The sequence below is a fragment of the Tursiops truncatus genome, chromosome 3 (assembly GCF_011762595.2).
Source record: "Tursiops truncatus isolate mTurTru1 chromosome 3, mTurTru1.mat.Y, whole genome shotgun sequence".
In the NCBI taxonomy this organism is placed as follows: domain Eukaryota; kingdom Metazoa; phylum Chordata; class Mammalia; order Artiodactyla; family Delphinidae; genus Tursiops; species Tursiops truncatus.
In genome coordinates, this window is record NC_047036.1 from 78,090,255 (window position 1) to 78,110,826 (window position 20,572).

Sequence of the window (20,572 nt, forward strand, 5' to 3'; positions counted from 1 at the left end):
CTAACAACACCTATATATCCTGAAGTCTCAACTTTGATGTCATTTCTTTCAAGAAATTTCTCCTAACCTTCCCTAGGAGGTGAAGCATTTCTACTCGGTGCTTCTACAGAATGCCATGTTTTCTTTTTCCATAGACAACATTTATATGATATTCTATTCACCTGGTTACATTAGATTGTAAGATCTATGAGAGAAGGCACATGTCTACCTTGTTTACCATTAAATAAATAATTGTTAAGTGAATGAGTGGTGATCTTTGTTAACATGAAAATAACTGCCCTGGGAGGCAGATGTTTAGTTTCTTAGTGGAATATTACATAATAATACCATATTAACTTTGAAACAAACAAGGTATCTGTTTAATATTTTTCTTTCCCTATTACCTTCTCTCTGTCTCATTTTTTGGTCTGTATTAGTTGTCATCAATCTCACAGAAGAAGTGAAGTGGATCAAGGTCAATACAGACATGACTGGCTATTATATTGTACATTATGCAGACAACAACTGGGAAGCACTGATCAAACAGTTGAAAATAAATCCTTTTGTCCTGAGTGACAAAGATCGAGCCAGCCTCATCAACAACATCTTTGAACTTGCAGGGTAGAGTATGCTTGTCTTGGGTCTTATTTTGTTTTGTTTTTAAATAAGTATTCTCGAGGAAAAGGACATTATAGAAAAGCAATTCAGAAGAACTAGCATGTATTGCCTGTTAGGTATAATTCATTTTGGAGGATTGGGAAGATATAAGACATATTCCTTGCCTTCAGGGGCTTTATAGTCTATCTAGAAACATCAGCTACAAACATATTGAACAGTTGTATAATAAGATTTAAAGAATATTTCAAGACTGTAGATACCAACAAGCAGGACACATATTTGCTGAATAAATTGATGTAGAAGTTCCGCGTTTGCTTTATTTCATGAGCGAATTCTTGTCAAGCGGCAGGTGGTTTCAGCATAAAGCTTGGTGCTCCCTCACTAGTTTGAGGGACACCTCTGAGAGCTGGAGCACTACTTAGCTCCCCAGCCATCCCACAAGGCACTGCAATGACTTACCTCTCCAGCCAGTCACTGCAATGGCAGTGACCCCGTGTATGAATATCCTCTGAATAGCAAGATTACTGGTTCAGGTTGTTAATGGGTCAGACACACAAGGAATATTCAAATGTGTTCCTTCTGACTGCTCTTGACCGTCCTATTTTGGTTCATATTTTATGAAGTGACCTTACATCATCTCAGCCACCATTGTTGTGATTTCTGTAAAGTGGTTAATTTTTTAAATGTGCTCACCATAAATTCACAGCAGACCTTGCCTTAGCAAGTTTGACAAATTCCCATACAAATAACAAATAAAAAAGTTCTTTCTGATTCAAATCCTCTTTCTGCCACCTGCTCTCACCTGATAAATAAAAGTAATTAATACATAAATAAAATTAGCACTCTTCATCTTTTCTCACCTAAAATATTATAATACTTTTCCTGAATCAGTAGTAATTTACAGGTGACTTATATAACAAAAGCTGAGCTATTGTTTATTTCTCCTGCGATGTGTCTTTAACCTTAAGTCACACACACGAACTAATCAAAGATAATATTTAGTCTAATTTTACAGAATACCACCCAAACCTTAAAATTTAGGTCTTCAGGATCCCCCCACCCGCTATCTAGCCATTTGTCTCTCAGCATACTTACAGTTCAGCTGCCTGTCTTGGCATATTTACTTTTTTGTTCTTTTACCCTTTAGCCTAGGCAAGGTGCCTCTTCAGAGAGCTTTTGATTTGATTGATTATCTTAGAAATGAGACCTATACTGCACCCATCACTGAAGCCCTGTTCCAGACAGAACTCATCTATAACCTTGAAGAACTGGGGCACATGGATCTGGCCTCAAAACTGGTGGTAAATCTGCCTTTTTGCCAAGTTCTCTTTGTTGCTTGCCTTTCCTGGTGTTATGCATGTTCTGTTCAGCACTAATAGACTGAAAAAGCAAACAGTTGAATTCCATTTTCTTCACTTAGTTGTGAAATCTTTACTTTGAATCAAAATGTCATTTCTTACCCTGATGAGTTGATAAAGGGTTAGCATGACATGATCTTGTCTGAATATCAAAATATAGACTTCTGACAAAATGGGGCCACATGAAAAGAAAACGTCTCTATTCAAATCTTGGTTTATTTTTATATAATAAATGCTTGAAATAGGCCCTTTTGCAAAGTAGTGCTCCCCATTCATTTCCTAGTGGTCATTATAAAATGACAGTTAAGTTTGTACTGAGAACATTCTGTTTTGGGAGTCCTCACTGATAACTGTCTTATGGATGGTGATGCTGGTGAACATAAGTTTCTCTGCAAAGCACTAAAGGAGCCTTGGTATTGGAGACTGTTTTACCTTTTTTAAAACCAACTGCCTGATCTTAACAGTTGTTATTTTAGACACTTTCAGTATTAAATTGTTGACAGTGTCTTTAAAAGTTTGGGAAGGAGTGATGAATTCTTTGTCTTATCTAATTCTCTGAATCACATTCTGACAACAAGGTTTGCTTTATAAACTAGTCAGGTTTTCCAAGGACCAGGCAAAAGGTAGCTTTCAGGAAAAAGAAGAAGGTGATGGGCCAGGAATTAGATTAAGTCTTTTAAGATTTTGGTGTCCTCACTGTTAAAAAGAAGGTGTTGGATTGCTTTTTTTTTTTTTAATCCTCTTTTCTGCTGCTCTTTCTGTTACGCCGCACAACCCCTGTGATGACTTCTCTCATCACGTGCGAGAGTCTCAGTGCGGGGAGGGAGCACAGGACAGGGGGCCTATGGAGTTTGAAAAGCACCTTTCCTACAAGTTTCTGATCTGACCCCAAAGGAGCCACCCCCCCATCCCTACCCGTAAGTGAGATGCTTCAGTTAGGTGATTTCTGAGGCATCTTCTAATTACTAAGATTTTTATCATTCTTCTATTTCATAAGGCTTTCAACTACCAGCCTTAATAAAAACCAGCACCTGCAATGTGACCTGGCCCATAGTGACACTCAATAAATGTTGAATGAATAAGTGAGTGAAACATACCAGAAACAAGTACATTTCGGTGCTTATTATATTCTGCACACCCTGCTTAGTGCTTACTGCAGATTACCTCATTTAATCCTCACACAATGCCAAATAGATATTTCTACCCCCGTTACATAGATGAGAAACTAAATAAATTCCCCAGAGTCACTTACCAAGTAAATGATAAAGCTGAGATTCAAACCCAGATTACTTTCATTCCAGACCCTGCTCTTTGTGTTATATGGCTGTATTTTGTTTTAGCAATGTCTTCTTTCAGAGGATACCCTTTTATTGGAAAAATCAAAGCCGTTTCTTGCTATCTTTTTTTCCCCTTTTTTAAACTGATATTTTAAATCAAACTAGTTTGAGGGCTTGTTAAAGTTCATGATGGCAGAAGCCACTCTTCTGCCTGCCTCTCTCCATTAACTCTGTTGAGGGCCTGGTGTCAGGAAGCACTTGATACTCAGGCTGTCCCTGTGCTGAGAACACAGATGCTGAACTCAGTTCAAGGAGTTAGATCTTTTGAATATTTTCCTACTGTGACACCCAGCTAACTCTGCATCTTCATCCCAAATGATGATTTCCAGTTTCCTGGGCAGGTATGTGTTTATTCAGAACATAGCAGAATATACATAACCCCAGTCCATGGGATTAGTGGTTAGAGGGCAAGGGCAGGAGGCTTAGTATGTGTTTGTAAGACCCTTACTGCTGGAGGTCTTCGTGCATTGATTGTTAGTTAAAAGTCATGTTAGCTTTAATTCAAGAGGGAGAAACTGTATCTTTAAAATTCTTATTCTAATCTTAGGGCATTCTAGTAGCATTAAAATTCTTAAAATATGAAATCTGACAGACCATAGATGAGATTAGAATGGCAGACCTTTCTGAGACCTTAGATCCAATCTTCAAATAGTATTTGTAATTAAGACTGATGTCTAATTAATTTTTTAAGTCAGTGTCACCAGAGCATTGTGTACATTTATTGGTCACTGTGTTATTTAGGCTGCACAGACCCACATAACATATATTACCCATATATCACATTTTGTGATGTCTGCTGTGGTGTGTGGTGGGTAGAGTCTGGAAGCACATTTGAGTTGTGTCAAATTGTTCACATCTGATGCTAAAATCTGATCTCAGTCATATTCCCGTTTCATCACTTATAACTCTGTCATTCTTTTACATATGAGGGCTTGGTGGGATAATCCTTTTGCAATAAAAGCTGACACTTCACTTTTAAGAAGCTCAGTTGACCCAAGAAAGAACTCCCTGGGAACATCAGTGTAAAATTAAAGCAGTAAATCAAAACGTAATATATAACATAAGTGTCAGCATCTTGCCCTGTGTTTTATTTTTAAAACCATTTTGTGTTATTGTTGTTGCATATTATTGCATGTACATAGCTTATATCACTCATGAATTTTATTCCCTCTCCCTACCATCTTCACTTTATGAAATCAGAGGATTGAATTCTATTGTTTAATGAAGTTAAATTTCAAAAAATTAATGCAGAACCAGGGAAAAACAGGTTTAATTTTATTTCTAAAAAGGAAAGATAATTTGAAGCACTTGCTGTGATTTATTAATATTAAAAATATAACCTGAATCACTTACAAAAAGATTTTATAATCCAAATTTTCTAAAAAACAGAATTATTCTTTTTTTAAATACCATCTTTTACTCTTTTATGTTATCATTTGAAATATTTTTTTCAAATGATAAAAATGATCCAGCTTGCAGGACATTAGTTCCCCGACCAGGAATTGAACCAGGGCCGCCGTGGCAGTGAAAACGCCAAGTCCTAACCACTGGACCGCCAGGGAATTCCCCTGAGATATATTTAAAATCAACTGTTTGGGGACTTCCTCTTGACTCTTTGGTACAGGGTATAAGTAGTAAAGTTATACCCCGTAATTCCAATGGAGTAACTGCTCAGGAATTTAGCATCTTCAAGTGTCAGGTTTCCCATACTTCCAGTACTTTAAAGTTCTGTTTTTCCCCACTGGCTTCTTTGTTTTAGTAAACTCTTAAGGATCATTGCCATTTTTCTCCACTGAATTTTTTTTAATGGTATTGTAAGTATGGAACTTTTCTCTCTCTCTCTCTCTCTCTCTCTCATTCTTCCTTTGTTTCTTTTTGACAGTTATGAGTAGCTTTTACATTTCTTTTCTGCATCATAATGCTATCATGAAGCCATTGAGAAAGTCAGGACAGTGGAAGACAACATGTGCCAGTGCAGTCATGTGTACCCAGCAGGATCTCCTGCATTGCTTTTATGTTCCTTGCACTATCAGTCAGCATGGCAAGTATTTTTCCACTTCACATCTTCCCAATGACTGGCAGGCTTTGTTACTCACACGTTCCACAAGGTGTCTGTTCTCTATTTCATTGCTTTTGAAGCAAACAAACAAAAGGGAGTTTGAGTCCGTCTTCTTGTACAGATTCTTTTTTCCATTCTCATAGTCAGATCCACAAGAGACTTATTCAGAGAAGGTCTGGTGAGAAAATGGCCTCAGCAATTTAAAACTCTCCAACTAGGATTCCTTTTAACTATTGACAGAGGCACTCTAGAAGAATATTATGCTCTGTGAGGAGCCTGAACTAATTTGGGGGTGTTAAGAGGTGTTGTATGTGGTTATCTGTGGCACTTGACTACTTGAGATGAGACATGGCAGTGATGGTGTTAGAGTACCAGTGGGAGGAGACCCTCCTGTGCCGAGAACCCTGTGGGCTGGGATGCCTCTAAATTGTTTTCGTTTTGAGTCTCCTTATTTGTAGCCATGAAGGTTTTCTAAAAAAATACCTATCAGCATTTTTATATTAGAATTTTTGTTCCTTTTAGTGACATTCATAAATGCATATTTTATATGGTGATTTTTTTAAATCCCCTGTGTCCTCACTCCTCCCCCCTGCACCACAACTTGGAATATGGAAATAGTTCCACATACTATGAACAGCTTCCACACTTTTGTTCTGAGAAGAGATGAAAAAGAAATAAGATACCTGTTGGTTTCTTAATACCACAAGTATATATTTAAGAATGATATCTCATTCAGAAGTAATTATAACAATGGACTTAATAGTAGATGATTCCATTGAATAACTGTTAATTTTCTTAAGTGTGATAAGGTATTATGGTTACATAGGGGAATTGCATGCTGAAGTATTTATAAATGAAATATCATGATATCTATAACTTACTTTCATATAGTTGAGCTAAAACCAGAAAAATATGTGTGTATGTGTTGCTATACACAAATGTAAGAATGTTAAAAAAGAAAACAGTGAATCTACCATATGGGTATTAATTTTACTATTCTTGCGGCTTTCCTGTAGGTTTGAAATTTTTTTAAATAAAAAGTTGGGGAAGGAGAAAAATAACTATAAACAACTATTCTTCCCTGCAGGCCTCATTTTCTTGCTAATTTGATTAGATTAATTTGTTATAGCATCAAACTAGATGATATTTTAAATATTCCTTTAACACTGGATTCAGAAACATTTAAGCGTCTACCCATCAGTAAAGAAGTATATTTTTCTCTCACTGCTGAATGGATTTATGGATTCTGAAGTCACGAGGTCAGGAAGTTCCAGCTTCCTTCCAGCAGTGGTGATAGGTGATACTTTTTGGCAGGAAAATAACTTCTAGCTGAGTATACACAGAAGAAAGGTTCCCTACTGCACGGAAGTCATTAATTCTCTCTGTCTTATGTCATTAAGTCCACCTTGGCTATAGCAACCTTATTTATGGCCTTAGTTATTGAAGGGTTCTATCCCAGCTGTATGTGGACTTCATATGTCTGTTGATATTTAGTGAGTAATGCCTGTGTCCCCCTTTTTTTTCTCTTTGGTTGAGTGTTGGGAAAAAAGAGACCTAGTTGTCCTGATTTTTCTGGTTGTCCTAATTATGATCGCTCTGTTACAATCCATTCTGTCTCCCTAGACCAAGGTATTTAAATTGCTTCAAAGGCAAATCCAACAGCAGACGTGGACTGATGAGGGCAGCCCATCTGTTCGGGAACTGCGATCAGCCTTGCTAGACTTTGCTTGCACCCACAGCCTGGAGAACTGCAGCACTGCCGCCATGAAGCTGTTTAACGACTGGGTGGCATCCAATGGAACTCAGAGGTGATGTGCGCGTCCACTCAAATGACCTCGCTTTCTCTTCTGTGCCCTACATCGTATACTGAAACCAGGACCTCTGCGTCCTGGGTCATAAATGTTATACAACAGTGCTGATGTAGGTGAACTCTATGTACCTGATTCTCAAGCACGACTGTTTGTGTGTGTGTGTGTGTGTGTGTGTGTGTGGTAAAGTACATATAACATAAAGTTTAATATCTTAACAATTTTTAAGTGTACGGTTCAGTAGTGTAAGTATATTCACACTGTTGTGCAATAGATCTCCAGAATTATTTCATCTTGCAAAACTGAAACTCTTTACCCAAACAGCAGTTCCCCATTTTCCCCCAACTCTGGCCCTTGACAGCCACCATTCTACCGTCTGTTTTAGGAGTTTTACTGCTCTAAATACCTCATATAAGTGAAATCATACAGTATGTGTCTTTTTGTGACTGGTTTATTTCACTTAACATAATGTCCTTAAGACTCATCCATGTTATAGCATGTTATAGCATATGTCAGAATTTCCTTTCTTTTTAAGGCTGAATAATCCATTGTATGTATGTACCACATTTTGTTCATCCATTCATCCATTGATAGACATGTGGGTTGCTTCCACCTTCTGGCTGTTGTGAATAATGCTCTATGAACATAGGTGTACAAATACCTCTTTGTTCAGTTCTTTCATATATTGTATATACCTAGAAGTGGTATTGCTGAATCATATGGTAGTTTCATTTTTAATTTTATAAGAACCCCCATAATGTGTTCCATAGGGACTGCGCTGTTTTACATTCCTACCAACAGTGCACAAGGGTTCCAGTTTCTCCACATCCTCACAGATATTTATTCTCTGGGTTCTTGATGGCAGCTCTCCTAATGGGTGCGAGGCGTCAAACAAATCTCTTTTAGGAGTAAAACACAGCAGGTGGAGTTAGCAGTTAGTAGAAATGTTTTTGATGATGATTGGTTCTCTCCAGGTACCTTACTGGGCATTATGGGAAAAGATTCAAGTATCAGGTGGGGTATTTGGGTAACCCGTTGAAGCCCTCTTCAGCTCTGAGATCTTAATAAGGCAGCAAACTGTGCTTCGACCCCTCTTCTCACCCCTCCTGCTACATTTGCTGCTGTATTTCGACGATGGGACTTACCACACTGTATTATGATGTATATATTTACTGTTCTGTACTTGGTGATAGCCTGTGAGTTCCTGAGGGCAGAGACTGTGTCTCCTTCTTCTTCCCCTCCACAGTGTCCAGCCAGTTGCTTGCCTGGTTCTTTGTGGGTACACAGTGAATAATTATTATATTAAATTGAATTGATATTCTTTTAGTCACACCACTAAGAAAGTAGCAGCCACTGAATTAATCATTTTCTTGACAATTAATTGTACAGTAAAGACTGTTATTATTACCTGCTCTGTACCCCAGAACACTACCACTAGTCAATTCCTTGCCTTTGTATTCAGGTGGTTTTTTTTTCTTGTTCTTCTCATATTTGACCACCTCTCTTACAGCCTACCCACTGATGTCATGACGACTGTGTTCAAGGTTGGAGCGAAAACTGAGAGAGGCTGGTCATTCCTCTTAAGCAAATATGCCTCTGTAGGCTCCGAAGCAGAGAAGAATAAAATACTTGAAGCTCTTGCCAGCTCAGAGGATGTACGGAAACTTTACTGGTATGAAACCACCAAAGGAATATGATCTATAGAAACCAAAAGCATAAAAGCACCATGCTCCTCCGGTGGGGATCCCCCTTTTCCTCCCTTTGCTCACAGGCCGGACCTGACTTGGACAGTACGGTGAGGAGCCTGCATGTGCAGGGCTTTGTCTCAGGGATCGGACCTGTACCCATAGGAGGCAGTGCTTTGCCCAGAAGAGACTGGAGATGCCAAGAGTCACAGCCCTGCTTTCTCCTTAAAAACGTCTTCATCCCCTTGGCGTGTTGTCTTTAATTCCACAGTTAGTGCTTCGTTCTTTTTGGTCAAGGCATTGTTCTGTCGCAGCTGTCATTTTGAAAATGCAGACACTTCAGAAAAAGGTGCCATGTAAAAGCTGATAGGTTACACCTTCATGCGAGTTTGTCAGGCTTTTCCTTTTTAAGTACTCAGCTGATGAAGACCTGAAAATGGAAGCTTCACATGGGGAAAGAAGGGCAGTGAGTAGGGCCTCCCGACAGGAAGAACAGTCAGTGGCAGGGGAGAGGAGCTCTGAGTAGCCTAGAGAAATAGGAAGTATCTCGAAAGAAAGTCAGTGCCAGGAAGGGGTGGAGGGAGGCACTTGGGTCTCGTTGCTTCTCTTGTATAATTTTGCTCATATAAATCATAATAATGTCCCAGAGATGTCTTCAGCACCTGCCCAGATCCACTTTCCAAAGGATACACTGTAAATGGTCATTTTCTTTAAAGTAGTAGCCAGCCTCTGACCCAAACAAATAGAGAAAAGGTTTTTGTTTTTAAATTAGTAATAATTTTGTTTTAGACTATTAATAACTGATAAATTTCCACAAGAAAGTATGTAAACAGTACCTAAGAAAATGGTGTAAAACGTGAAAGTATCTCTTGTTTGATCCTTTACTTCTGTTTTTATCCTCTCCTCTGTTAACAGTGTCAGTCCTGGTCTGAGTATTTATAGGTTTATACTATACCCAGTGTTTTGTGATGTTCTTTTTAGTGAATGATCAGTCTTTGAGATCTACCATAAAGCCTACTTCATTTTTTTATAGCTGTGTATTATTCCATAACATGGCTCTATCATAGTTTATTAATCCATCACATCTCAATGAGCATTTGGGTTTTTTTCCCTATTAAAAATACTGCTGCATTCTTTTAGGGGTATGTGTTTTCTGACTATAAGCAGATATTATCACATAGTAAATGCTTACATTCAAATGCCCAGCTTTAATATTTATTAGCTGTGTAACTGGGGCAATTACATAACCTCAGCTTCTTAAACTGTAAAATGTGGATAGGTAGTAATGACCTATTTCAAGCACTGTTATTCAATAATTTAGAACATTATCTAGTACACATGAAGTATCAGTAAATTTATTGAGTGTATTCTGAAATGTATCTTCATTTTCATATGACAGCCCAGTTTTTTAAGAGTAATAAGATACCTCCCTATTCAAATCAAATAGTTTTTTAACAGAAAAAAATACTAGTCTTCAGAATTATAATAAATTCTACTAGAATCTATTTCCTAAATGTCCTTATTACATCAAGAGCTATTTATTACTATGTGACAGTACATTAAACTGCTTATCTCATTGGTGAGTTTTTCCTCCATTTAAAAAAAATGACAAGTTTTCACTCTATTAATGAATCTTAGACTAACCCCAAACTTATATCCCTTGCATTGCCACAGAGCTTTAATTAGGAGACCAGTATTAATTTAAATTCAGTCATCACTTCATCATGAATAATTTTGGAAGCTAAATCTGCTTTGCTCTTCAGGTTAATGAAAAGTAGCCTCGATGGAGATACCATCCGAACACAAAAGCTGTCGTTTATCATTAGAACAGTGGGCCGGCATTTTCCTGGACACTTACTGGCGTGGGATTTTGTCAAAGAGAACTGGAGTAAGCTTGTACAGAAGTAAGTTTCTCGAAGAATCCCTAATTTTTAGTGTTCGCGGGCTCTGCATTTGAAAACAGTTCCCAGGGTTGTACTGGTTCACAAGAGTTACGTGTTGCTGTGAGAGGAAAAATGCTTCAGTTCTAGTTTAACTAAACACCCAGAAATCCGTAAACATAATTCCGTAATTCCATGGCAGGAGTCATGTAACAGTGGTGTTCCATAGAAGTTCCACTGGTGCTAATCAAGCCCAACCTTGCTCCCCGCCGGCTCACTTAGCTTGGCCTGGCCACGGACTCTTTCAGAATAGCTGTTTAGTTACATGTGTTGAAAATACCTCCTCACTACCAGAGGATTGGTTAGGAGCTCACACCCAGCTCAATAGCACATGTAGCTCATTTTTTCCTTTAAATCAATAATGACACCTTCTGGGTGTCTGATGTGATTTTTGAGGAGAAAATGGGCCAAGAATTTCTCTGGAACTCCTTCTGCCCACTCTTTCCTCCCACTGGCAGAGGTGTGTATGGGATGACTCCTGCTGTACTGAGCTGCCGTTCCCAGGGGCAGGACTCCTCTCTGCCTTGGGCATGTATAACTTACATTAAGCATTTCCTTTACACTCAGGAACTTTGCTTACCAGCAACTGACTCATTTTTTTGCTTTTCACCCTTATGTTTGTGTTGCTTCAGGTTCCATCTGGGGTCCTATACCATACAAAGTATTGTTGCTGGATCAACTCACCTGTTTTCAACAAAGGCACATTTATCTGAGGTTGGTTGTATAAAATGCTACTGGGGAGGTTGGGTATCCCTTTGCCCTCAGGCTGCTCAGTTTAAGTCAGATGGTGGCTTCTCATGCCAAATCCTGTCCCTTCTCTCTGTCTGCCTTCATCAATGCTAATGATTCTGCATCTGGATTATTTCTAAAGGGTAGATAGATATACAGCAATGAGGAAAAATCCTGATTCCATTCTCAACAATATTCCTTTGTCTCCCTAATACAAATGAGTTTTTTGAATTAAAATCAACATATGCCAAGTTTCTTTGTAAGTGGTGATTAAATTGTTTTTGAAGAATTCCATTCCAAGGGTAAAATTGGGCACCAGGCCTAACTTTAGACCCTACCTTATTTACTGTTATTTACTGTTACTCATCCTTGTGGGAGTACGGGGAATTCATTTTTAAAATTACTTCAGATTTCACCATACTTGATCAGGAACTCGATGTAAATACCTCAAATATTAAAATATAATATTTCTCATCTCTACTTCTCTTAAGACATCAGCACGGCCATCACTAACTTAAAGCTTATTTGAAAAGGATATTCAGAGTTACCTGAGAAATACCATCCTTTTCTTGTTTTGAAATACTTCTGTGTGCAACTTACAGGTCCAGGCATTCTTTGAAAATCAGTCAGAGGCAACCTTTCGACTTCGTTGTGTCCAGGAGGCTTTGGAAGTCATTCAGCTGAACATCCAGTGGGTGGAAAAGAACCTTAAAACGCTGACGTTTTAGCTGTAGCATGCATACCTGCACCTCATTCGGTCACCCATTGAGACAGCTTGTTAACTTGGGCTCTGCTGCTTTTGCAAAAGCCAAGGTGAAACCAGGATCGCTGCTGAGTTGTTTGCACTCTTAGGAGTTATAGTTTGCTCAGGGCCCGTCTGTATTTTTCATCTGTCTTTTCTAAAATGTCTTTGGGCAGTGTGTAGTTATTTATTACCAAATTATATTCACCTACATGCCAACCATCTACAAAAACAATGGGTAATTTTCTACTTTGAAGATATTCAAATGGAGAAAAAATATCTGTTTTGGAATTCTGTTCTATCTCTCAGTATCTGGAAAGTGCTGACACTGTGAAATAAGGAAAGAGCTACCATAGGAGCCACCATCTTTGCAGGCTGCTGGTTTATTAGCCACTTGTTGCTTCTTGTTGAGAGATGTTATTTGAATGTGGTTCAAAGTTAGCTTCAAAAAGTATAGTAATGAAGTCGACGAAGCATGCAACTATACAGAACTGACCTCAAGTGTGCAGATCTACTTTGGCGGTTTTGAATAATCCTTTATTTTCTGGAAGAAGTTTATAACTATTATATTTTTTTTCTGAAGAATAGCCAGGTGCTACAGAATTTTTAATTTTTTGCTGTATTGTAAAGCTAAATAACAAGGCCAAAAGATTAAATTTTCCAAATATTTAACACTTCCTTTTTCATCTTTCAGGAAAATATTTCAAACCGAGTTAACGTTAATTACAATTATTTTACTTATGAATTCCAGTATTCTCCAAACCTCTGTACACCTTTATCACTCCCTGCCATAGATACACCTTATGTTATAAATAAGTATTTCTACATTTATGGCAAGCATTTTTTTAATACTGATGTCTCTTATCCTGACTTTATTACTAAGAATACAATTTGTTTAAGTTGCTTTTTGGCATAATCATAGACACTTTCTCTGAATCATACCCGTTGGGTGGATTTTCATTTTATATGATAGAGTTGCATATTAGAAGCATATTTTAAAATAGGGCCTTTGAGAAATTGAACATTTTTATTTAAAGTTCACCACAGTACCTTAAAGGAATAAAGAGAATGTGGGTAGGAGTAGCTTGATTTAGGTTTAATATGGTGGGCTTTGAATTTTTTCTACTGTCAGAACCAGTACTTTTCTTGAGTTGAAAAATCAAAGTTTTCTTTTGTAATGGCCAAACTAACAGATTATGAGGAATCGCCATGGAAGGAAAGAAGAAAGAGAGAGAGGAAAGCATCCAAAACTGTATGGCAGTCTTACTCCTTCTAAAGGAGGAATACCGTACTTGAATTTTTTGAGCTATGCAGACTTACACCTAGATTGTTGTGTTTCTTTGATTCTTAGGAGAAAAGCTTTCTTCGTAATAATTCTTGTACTTTATATTTTGCTTGAAAACATCTACATATATAAAGAGGATATTTACCCATTTTTCACCTAAGATTTTCCCATGGAATTCCATCCTTTTTAATGTTATGCTATCCCATCTATATGGGGCTTCCAAAAACTAACTCTAAGTCAGGAATATAAGGTTAAATAATAGGTAGAACATGTAGTATAATAAGTATTATTGGAGCTTTTGAAGTTTTTTTCCCCCAGAATTTTATTTCACCACTGTATTTCTGAGAACTCAAATAGATTGAAGCACAGCAGAATAGGATTCTGTCTTACATGAGCACATAGATCCAGGACACAATTAAGTACTGTTTGACAAGTGTTATATTCATTGCAGAGAGACGGTCTACTTGAATTAGTAAAAAGACACATCATACTAGATTACTATTATGATGTGCCTTCTTATTGTAGAAGAAAACAATGTATGCTTTGGAGGTCTGAAAGGCTATGAAAGTAGAAATCTAAGGAGTCCAGTTTGTTTATATCTAATCACTTGTTAATACCAAGTGATTAGACATAATTAAACTGAAGTAGTGTCAGCTGCCACCGTAAGTTTGTGCCTTCCTCCATCTTGTTTTATATAAATCTCTTTAAGTGAAATTGTGTTGTTTGCCATTGTTTTGGTGTTCATGAACTTTCGTACTGTCACTGGTTCTACTTAATGCTAATGTCCTTTGCCTTTCGTGTTTTCATTTTACTGTACTTTAGCCACTGTAGGAACAAAGAGCTGTCAGAAGAGTTCTGGGTATATAGAGGATATTGAGCCGCGTCAGTCTTACTGGGTACAGAACAGAATCCTTTCTGAATATTGGAAAGAAAGAAATGAAAGTTAAGTGATGAGTTTGTTGGATTACGGATAGCCTGTTATTGAGTTGGATTTTAAGAGTCTACTCCCTCTAAAGCACCTGGAATGATACTCTGCGGTCAGACTGCTGAACATTCCCATAGTCCCCATGTATTTCATGGGGCTGCAGGGAAGGTGTATGCATCTCAGGAGATGTGGCATCAGCAGGAACAGCAGTTCCTGGGCCGAGTTTGCAAAACAAGACCTGAATTTCGTAGGTATGATGTAGCTCTTCTTCTCCCTTTTGCCTTTGTTTTTTTTTTTTTTTTTTGAATTGGAATTAACTCTCTTTTTAAAGAGCTTTCTTCCTCCTTCTGCCCTCACACCCCCATTTGTACTTTAAAAAGCTTATGTAAATATATATATATATTTATTTTTTTGCTGGGTTTTACTTTCTTTTATTTTGTGCTTCATTCTCCACATTGGCAAGTAAATACCAAATGAAAAGTGGAAGTCCGAAAGTATGATAAACCTCCTCTTCTCCCTTTCCCTTATTGCCTGCATGGGCAATAGCTAATAGAATAGTGGATTGATTTCTTTGAGTGGCTCTTTGGGGGTATATACTTTTTAAATGTACGTATGTGTTTTGAAATGTTTTTATATTCTTTCATTTTAATATAGTTTGTCCTGATGAAAAGTAAAATATTGTCCTGTGAAAATCTCTTCTACCCTTCCTATTTTTCCTGTATGGACAACAGCTACAGAGTAATTACTTGATTTCCCTTTTTGGAAGGAGATGGTAATAGTGGGAGAAGGGCAGAGTATGTTCTTTTTAAAATGTGTACAAATGTGTTTGCTGCTATTCTGTGGGTGTTTGATTTTGTATTTCCTTCATCCTTCTCATGGATAAGTAGATATCTAATGGACTGTGAAGGTCCAAAACTATGACAAATGTCCCATTTTCCCCTCTTCTTATTGCCTGTGTGGACATACTAGCAGAGTAGTTGTAGTTTCTGTTGTTTTGATCTAATCTGTTCTTGAGGGCAGGGAGAGGGGAGGGTTGTATATTCTTCTTTCAAGTGTACGTAAATGTTATGCTACTTTTTATATTTTTTTTAAAATTTATTTTATTTATTTTTGGCTGCGTTGGGTCTTTGTTGCTGCACGCGGGCTTTCTCTAGCTGCGGTGAGTGGGGGCTACTCTTCGTTGCAGTGCACGGGCTTCTCATAGCGGTGGCTTCTCTTGTTGCAGAGCATGGGTTCTAGGCGCAAGGGCTTCAGTAGTTGCAGCATGCAGGCTCAGTAGTTGTGGCACGAGGGCTCAGTAGTTGTGGCTCACGGGCTCTAGAGCACAGGCTCAGTAGTTGTGGCGCATGGGCTTAGCTGCTCCACGGCATGTGGGATCTTCCCGGACCAGGGCTCAGCATCAGCAGGCAGACTCTCAACCACTGCGCCACCCGGGAAGCCCTATGCTACTTTTTAATATTTCATTTTTATATGTGTTCCTTTGCATGAATGCATATATACTTAATGAAAACTGAGGTTCAGAGTATGACAAATCTCTTTTCCCTTTTCCTTATTGCCTCCTTGGGCAATAGCTAGAGTAGTAGTTTTTGTTTTGTGGGGTGGGAGAGAGTGGGGTATGTACTTAATGTATATAAATAAATCTACTACTTTGTATTATAACTAATTCATTTCATACTACCTCCTTCTCATAGGACATGAAAGTACCTAATGAGACGTGGAGGTCCACATGTTTGACAGTCTCCTCTTGTCCCCTTCCCTGTTGCTCATGTGGGCAGTGGCTAGTAGTTGATTAGTTTTAGAGGCTCTTTTGTGGGTATTGGGGTCCTTTTTAAATATATATTCATGTTTTTACTTCCTTATTATAGTATTTCGTTGGGTACCCAGCCCTTCACTTGGACCCGTAGGTTGCTAATGAACCACAGAGTTCTGGATGGATAGCAGTCTTCTCCCTTTCCCTTTTTATCTGTGTAGGCAATAATTTTAAAGTAGTTTGGGCTTTTTGAAGTTTTGGGGGGGTGGGAAGGGACTAAGGGCAAGATATATACTTTTGAAAATTGTATATATACAGTGCTAGTTACTATATTGTGTTATTCCATTTTGTACCTGTCCCTTGCTTGGACGTGCAGGTACCTAACGAGATGTGGAAGTCCGGATGTATGAAAATCTCCCCTCTTCCCCTTTCCTTGTTGCCTCTGTGGGCAATAGTTTTAGAGTAGTGTAGATTATTATTTCTACCTCTATCACTCCCTCTCCTGGGAGCGTAGGGATATGTACTTTTTAAAATGTATATAAATGGTTTTTGCTCCTTTTTTCTGTTACTTCCTTTTGTACCTAAACCTTTCCATGGATACTTAGGTACATGATGAAAATTAAGGTTCATTCTATGAAAAAAATCTCCTCCCCTTCCCTTGTTACCTGTCTAGGCAATGACTAGTAGCATGGTTGTTTGGAGTTTTTGTTTTTGTTTTTTTTGGCAGGGTAGTGGGGAATTTCTGGGTTTGCATTTTGTTTTCGTGTCTATAAATGTTTGCTGCATTTTTTTGTTCTTTCACTTCAAACCTAGTGTTTTGTTTGGACTTGTAAATATCAAATGTAATGCAGAGGCCCAGATCCAGAGATGTAATAAAGCTTTTCCCCCTTCCCCTATAGCCTGTGTATACCTACAGTAGTATGAGTACTTGAGGATTTGGTTTTCTGTTCTTTGTTTTGAGGTTTTTAATGGGGAATGAGCTTGTTGGGCAAGATATGTAAATATTTTAATGTATATAAATGTTTCTGCCTCTTTAGGTGTTTATTTCATTTTGAATCCAGGTTTTTGCATAACTATTTAGGAATTTAATGAAAGTTGAGATTGATTCAATGAAAAATCTCCCTGCTCCCCTTCCCTCATTGCCTGGTGGGCAATGGTAGAAGAATAGATGTTTGGCTTCTGTTTTTGGAGAGGCAGGGATGGGAGAGGTCTGGGTGTGTGTGTGTGTACACACTTTTTTTATACAAATGTTTGCTACATTTTGTGTGTTATTTCACTTAGTACCCAGTCCTTTGCTGGGATCTGTAGGTACATAATGAAACATGGAGGTCCAGATGTATGATAAATCTCCTCTACTCCCTTCCCTCACTGCCAACATGAGCAATAGTTTAACAATTTGGGGTTCTTTTTGGTTTTTCTTGTTTTGTTTTTTTTTTTAAGAGGGAGGAATTATTGGGTTGAGCAGTAGTTAGTGGGAAAGGACAGGGTATGAACTTTTAAAAAATGTGTATAAATGTTTCCATGTTATTGATTTTATACCTAGTCCTTTGGGTAGATGTCAAGGTACCAGATGCAAATTGAGGAGAAGTGTATGACAGCCTCCCCTTCTCCCCTTCCCCTTGTTGCCTGTGTGGGTAACAGCAAGTAGAAGAGTTGGGCATTGTTTGCTTACTTGTTTCATAGAGATTTATATTTTTGGCAGGGGAATGTTCTTAATACATATGAATGTTTTCATTTGTTATTTTATTTTGTATTTAGTCCTTTACATGGCTATGTAAGGACTAATGAAAATTGAGTTTCATAGATTAAGTTAGTTACTTCTTCCTTTCCCACATATTTGCTCCTTCAGCTGGAGCTAGTGTAGTTGTTTTGTGGTTTTGTTTTATTCCCTCGGATATATGCCTTTAAAGATGTAAATATATACATGCATATATATGATTTGCTTTTCTTCCCCCATTATTTTCCTTTAATACTTAGTCCCTTGCAGGGCTCTGAATGTATCTAATTAAAAATGTCCCACCAGATCCCTGCCATCTGACCTAAAGGTGTAGCGTTGTGGTGGTGTAGCTAATGGCAACAGGCATGCAGCAGATAAGATGCGAGAAGACAGTTGGATATGGTTGAGTTGTGAAAGCTAATCAGATCCAGCATTTCTTAGGTTGATTCAAACTGAATGAAATGATGAGAAGGGACGTGTACTTTGGAAATCCCAAAAAGTCAAAAAAGACGATACTTCAAGTGTGTTTGTATAAATTTTTTTGCTGATTCATCTCTTAGTGGTAAGCCAGTTGACATGCTGCCTAGACCTCACTTGAAGGCCCTTGAGAGTAGCTTTTTTTTTTTTTTTTTTTTTTTTTTGCGGTGCGCGGGCCTCTCACTGTTGGGCCTCTCCCGTTGCGGAGCACAGGCTCCGGACGCGCAGGCTCAGCGGCCATGGCTCACGGGCCCAGCCGCTCCGCGGCATGTTGGATCCTCCCGGACCGGGGCACGAACCCCTGTCCCCTGCATCGGCAGGCGGACTCTCAACCATTGTGCCGCCAGGGAAGCCCAGAGTAGCTTCTTTATGAGGCCTGGATTCTGACCCAGTTTGTTGCAGTTCCATCAGTAGCATATTCTTGTGTACTCAGTAGAAATTATTTTGGTTTCTGGAATGAATCTTTTGAGTTATTGCCATCATTCTAGTAAATGACAACATGGGCCCCAAAAACTAATCCGAGAAGAATTTGGGTGGCAAACCCTGTCTGTCTTCAGCACCTTACACATGGTAGGGCGAGTTGGCCCTTTCCTACCCAGAGCTTTTCTGCGTGGCTGCACCTGTCTCTCCTCACTTCTCCACTAGCTGAACCATTCCTGTTCATTCTTCCTTTTTGTCTTCAGTGCTTGCACTGTTAGATGTTATCTTATGGTTTTGCATGCATTTCATACATCCAGACCTGTTAGCTTTCAGCATTCTTGAATCATTATTTCACATTGACTCTTCATCCACCACATGGTAAATGTTATGACTCCACATTTGTCTGTATCTAAGAAAATGCATGTGTAAAATCCATCCATCCCTCTCTCTCTCCCTCCAAGCTTCTGAGCACTATTTGTTTGTTCTGCAATTTATAATGAATATAATGCTGAAGAGTTGCCATATTGTTATTTTTAGAAACACTGAGTGATAGGACTCCTAGAAAGTTTGCAAAGAGATGTTATTTACCATATCAAACTCTCAGGTTCTAGTGATGAAAAATTTGCTTATACTTGGCTGTTACTTATACCTGCTGCTGTAGGAAAAATAAAAGTTTATTCATGCCACATTTAACTTTGATCATAAAGAAAAGGGGGCACCTTTTTGGAGTTAGTCATGGTCATCTTTCTTTAGCGGTATTTCTCAACAGTTCTTAATCTGAAATAGTTCAAAGGAAGTAAAGGTCAGGGCTTAGCTGAATGAAATGCTCCAGAACTTGAACTGTATAAAGCATCAGTACAGTAATACACTCATGTGTATAAAATGAGAATTACAGCATAATTGGAATATTTGCGTTAATCAACAAACTCACATTGAGACAAACCATCTTACAGCTAGCTAGCTATCTTGATTAAAGCCAAGTGTTCCATATTGCTGTGAAGAATAGTCTGTCAAATGCTTTGAAAAGTAATTACTTCAAAACTTGTAAAAGGTATCACATTTTTGTATTTAAACACTTCTTATAGAGATCTCCAATTCCTTCAATCTGAGCTTGTGGGTAGAATTCTAAATTTGTAGCATAATCTTGTCTTTTGTGAAAGATTTTGAAAATAGTATGTATATATAATATTATATATGCAAATTGTGTTTTGTCACTGGTGAAGGGAAAGGCTTATTTTTCTTTATACTTCTGATAACTTGTTTTGCATATGACCAGCACTGACTGAAAGGCATGTGTACCTGCAAACACTGTTGCTTTTTTTGTGAAATGAAAATAAAAGTATTTAAATATAAATATTGTATAGACTATTTGGATAACAAAATTACATATAAAGTGGCTTATCATCTCAGCCCTACCAGGACAGCAACCGTATTCATTGTATTTCATAGCTTGCCTCCTACCTCACCAGTGCTCCAGTATCCTTACTGCATGTAACTCAAGGGTTCTCAAACTCATTATCGCCATGTTGGGCTATCCTGGGCATTGTATGATTATTAACAGCATCCCTGGTCTCTAATGCAAATAGCAACTCCCCTACTCGCACTCTGACAACCAAAACTGTCTCCAGACATTGCTATTAAAGTTTTCAGTGGATGCGTGAGACTCACTCAGCTACATGTACTCCACACGGGGCAATTAGTTTTTAGAATGAAATGGTTCTTGTAAATACACAGATCACTTGA

The 20,572-nt window shown here is 38.2% G+C and overlaps 1 protein-coding gene across 1 annotated transcript in view; it reads left to right on the top strand.

Moving 5' to 3' along the window:
* The window catches only part of LNPEP (leucyl and cystinyl aminopeptidase), a 105,914-nt gene extending 85,731 nt beyond the window's left edge, over window positions 1-20,183 (top strand). The window contains exons 12-18 of the mRNA XM_019929663.3: window positions 417-600; window positions 1,745-1,898; window positions 6,975-7,159; window positions 8,670-8,831; window positions 10,608-10,748; window positions 11,417-11,498; window positions 12,116-20,183. Coding sequence (XP_019785222.1) covers window positions 417-600; window positions 1,745-1,898; window positions 6,975-7,159; window positions 8,670-8,831; window positions 10,608-10,748; window positions 11,417-11,498; window positions 12,116-12,241 — 1,034 coding nt within the window. The 3' untranslated portion in view covers window positions 12,242-20,183. The remainder of the gene's footprint in view (window positions 1-416; window positions 601-1,744; window positions 1,899-6,974; window positions 7,160-8,669; window positions 8,832-10,607; window positions 10,749-11,416; window positions 11,499-12,115) is intronic.
* The last annotated feature ends 389 nt before the right edge of the window (window positions 20,184-20,572 follow it).